Source organism: Calidris pugnax, unplaced genomic scaffold (genome assembly GCF_001431845.1).
Source record: "Calidris pugnax isolate Ruff unplaced genomic scaffold, ASM143184v1 scaffold2290, whole genome shotgun sequence".
Classification (NCBI taxonomy): domain Eukaryota; kingdom Metazoa; phylum Chordata; class Aves; order Charadriiformes; family Scolopacidae; genus Calidris; species Calidris pugnax.
In genome coordinates, this window is record NW_015092509.1 from 891 (window position 1) to 2,871 (window position 1,981).

Consider the following 1,981-nt stretch of genomic DNA (forward strand, 5'->3'; position numbering starts at 1 on the left):
TCATGAGCTTTTTATGAGTTTTTAAGAGTTTCCATGAGTTTTCATGAGCTTTTTATGAGTTTTTAAGAGTTTCCATGAGTTTTCATGAGCTTTTTATGAGTTTTCATGAGTTTTCACAGGCTTTTCATGAGTTTTCACGAGCTTTTCATGAGTTTTCATGAGCTTTCATGAGCTTTTTAAGAGTTTTTGTGAGCTTTTTAAGAGTTTCCATGAGCTTTCATGAGCTTTTTATGAGTTTTTAAGAGTTTTCATGAGCTTTTTACGAGCTTTCATGAGCTTTTTAAGAGTTTTCATGAGTTTTCATGAGCTTTTTATGAGTTTTTATGAGCTTTCTCAGGGCCACAGCCACCTGGGAGGGTGACAGTTGGGTGGTGGGCCGGGGACACGGATGGGGGACAGAAGGTGGGGACGGAAGGTACCAGAGGAAATCCTGGAGGGTGCAGGGGCAGACGGAGGGCTGTTTGGTGACGGCGTAGTCCCGGCCGTTTTGACAGACGGAGGATTTGCGGAGGCGCCGGTACTGCTCCTTGTAGCCCAGTATGCAGCCGTCACTGGGGTCACTGGGATCACTGGAGTGAGCCAGCCAGATGGTGTAGTCCTTCTCCTCGCCTGCCACCAAGGGAGGGAGGTCAGGGAGGTTGTGTGTCCCCCTCCTCCCCACACACACACCCCGCCGTGGGGATGGGTGGGATGAGGCCACAGGACCCACCACCGCTCACCCCGACACGTTGTCCCCCACGGAGGGGACCCAAGGGACACGTTGTCCCCAAGAGAGACTCTGCCAAGGGCACCCGCACCCAGGGATGAGGGCAAAAGCGTCACCCAGTCCAGCTCTGGTTGTCCCCAGTCTGGTTGTCCCCATCCCCAGTTGTCCCCAGCTCCAGTTGTCCCCATCCCCAGGTTGTCCCCATCCAAGTCCAGCCCAGGTTGTCCCCATCCCAGGTTGTCCCCAGCCCTGATTGTCCTCATCCAACACCAGCCCAGGTTGTCTCCATCCAACACCAGCCCAGGTTGTCCCCAGCTCTGGTTGTCCCCATCCCCAGGTTGTCCCCAGCCCTGGTTGTCCACAGCCCTGGTTGTCCCCATCCAAGACCAACCCAGGTTGTCCCCATCCCCAGGTTGTCCCCAGCCCTGGTTGTCCCCATCCAAGACCAGCCCTGATTGCTCCCAGTCCTAGTTGTCCCCAGCCCTCGTTGTCCCCATCCAACACCAGCCCAGGTTGTCCCCAGCCCGGGTTGTACCCACCCAAGGCCAGCTGTGGTTGTCCCCATTCCCAGGTTGTCCCCAGGTCTGGTTGTCCCCATCCAAGGCCAGCCGTGGTTGTCCCCATCCCCAGGTTGTCCCCAGGCCTGGTTGTCCCCATCCAACACCAGCCCAGGTTGTCCCCATCCAACACCAGCACAGGTTGTCCCCATCTCCAGGCTGTCCCCAACCCTGGTTGTCCCCATCCAAGACCAGCCCTGCTTGACCCCAGCCCTGCTTGTCCCCATCCCAGGTTGTCCCCAACCCAGGTTGTCCCCACCCAACAACAGCCCAAGCTGTCCCCATCCCCAGGTTGTCCCCATCCAACACCAGCCGTGGTTGTCCCCATCCCCAGGTTGTCCCCAGCCCAGGTTGCCCCCATCCAACACCAGCCCAGGTTGTCCCCATCCCCAGGTTGTCCCCGGCCCTGGTTGTCCCCATCCCAGGTTGTCCTCAACCCTGGTTGTCCCCATCCCCAGGTTGTCCCCAGCCCTGGTTGTCCCCATCCAAGACCAGCCCAGGTTGTCCCCAGCCCTGGTTGTCCAACCCAGGTTGTTCCCAGCCCTGGTTGTTGTCCCCATCCCCAGGTTGTCCCCATGGGGTCCCCGTTGGCTCTCACAGGTCCTGCTGAGCAGTTGGCTGAAGTCGATGGTGTAGGAGACCCACTTGCGGGAGAGGAAGTTGCCGCGGAAGCCCCAGACGCTGACGTTCATGGACCGAGCCCCCGGTTCGGAGGCCA

The 1,981-nt window shown here is 58.2% G+C and overlaps 1 protein-coding gene across 1 annotated transcript; it reads right to left on the reverse strand.

Moving 5' to 3' along the window:
• Positions 1–280: 280 nt before the first annotated feature.
• On the reverse strand, positions 281–1,975 carry LOC106900503 (sortilin-like). Its single transcript, XM_014962591.1, has 2 exons — positions 1,862–1,975; positions 281–609 (listed from the first exon to the last, which is right to left on the reverse strand). Exons 1-2 carry the CDS (start codon positions 1,953–1,955, stop codon positions 281–283), a joined length of 423 nt encoding a protein of 140 aa, XP_014818077.1. The 5' UTR covers positions 1,956–1,975.
• Between the last annotated feature and the right edge of the window lie 6 nt (positions 1,976–1,981).

Bases quoted from the DNA above. Each gene is read 5' to 3' on its own strand.
- LOC106900503 (XM_014962591.1), bottom strand. From the start codon at position 1,955: ATGAACGTCAGCGTCTGGGGCTTCCGCGGCAACTTCCTCTCCCGCAAG. The intron at 610-1,861 runs GTGAGAGCCAAC...CCTTGGTGGCAG, and splicing joins CCAACTGCTCAGCAGGACCT to GCGAGGAGAAGGACTACACC.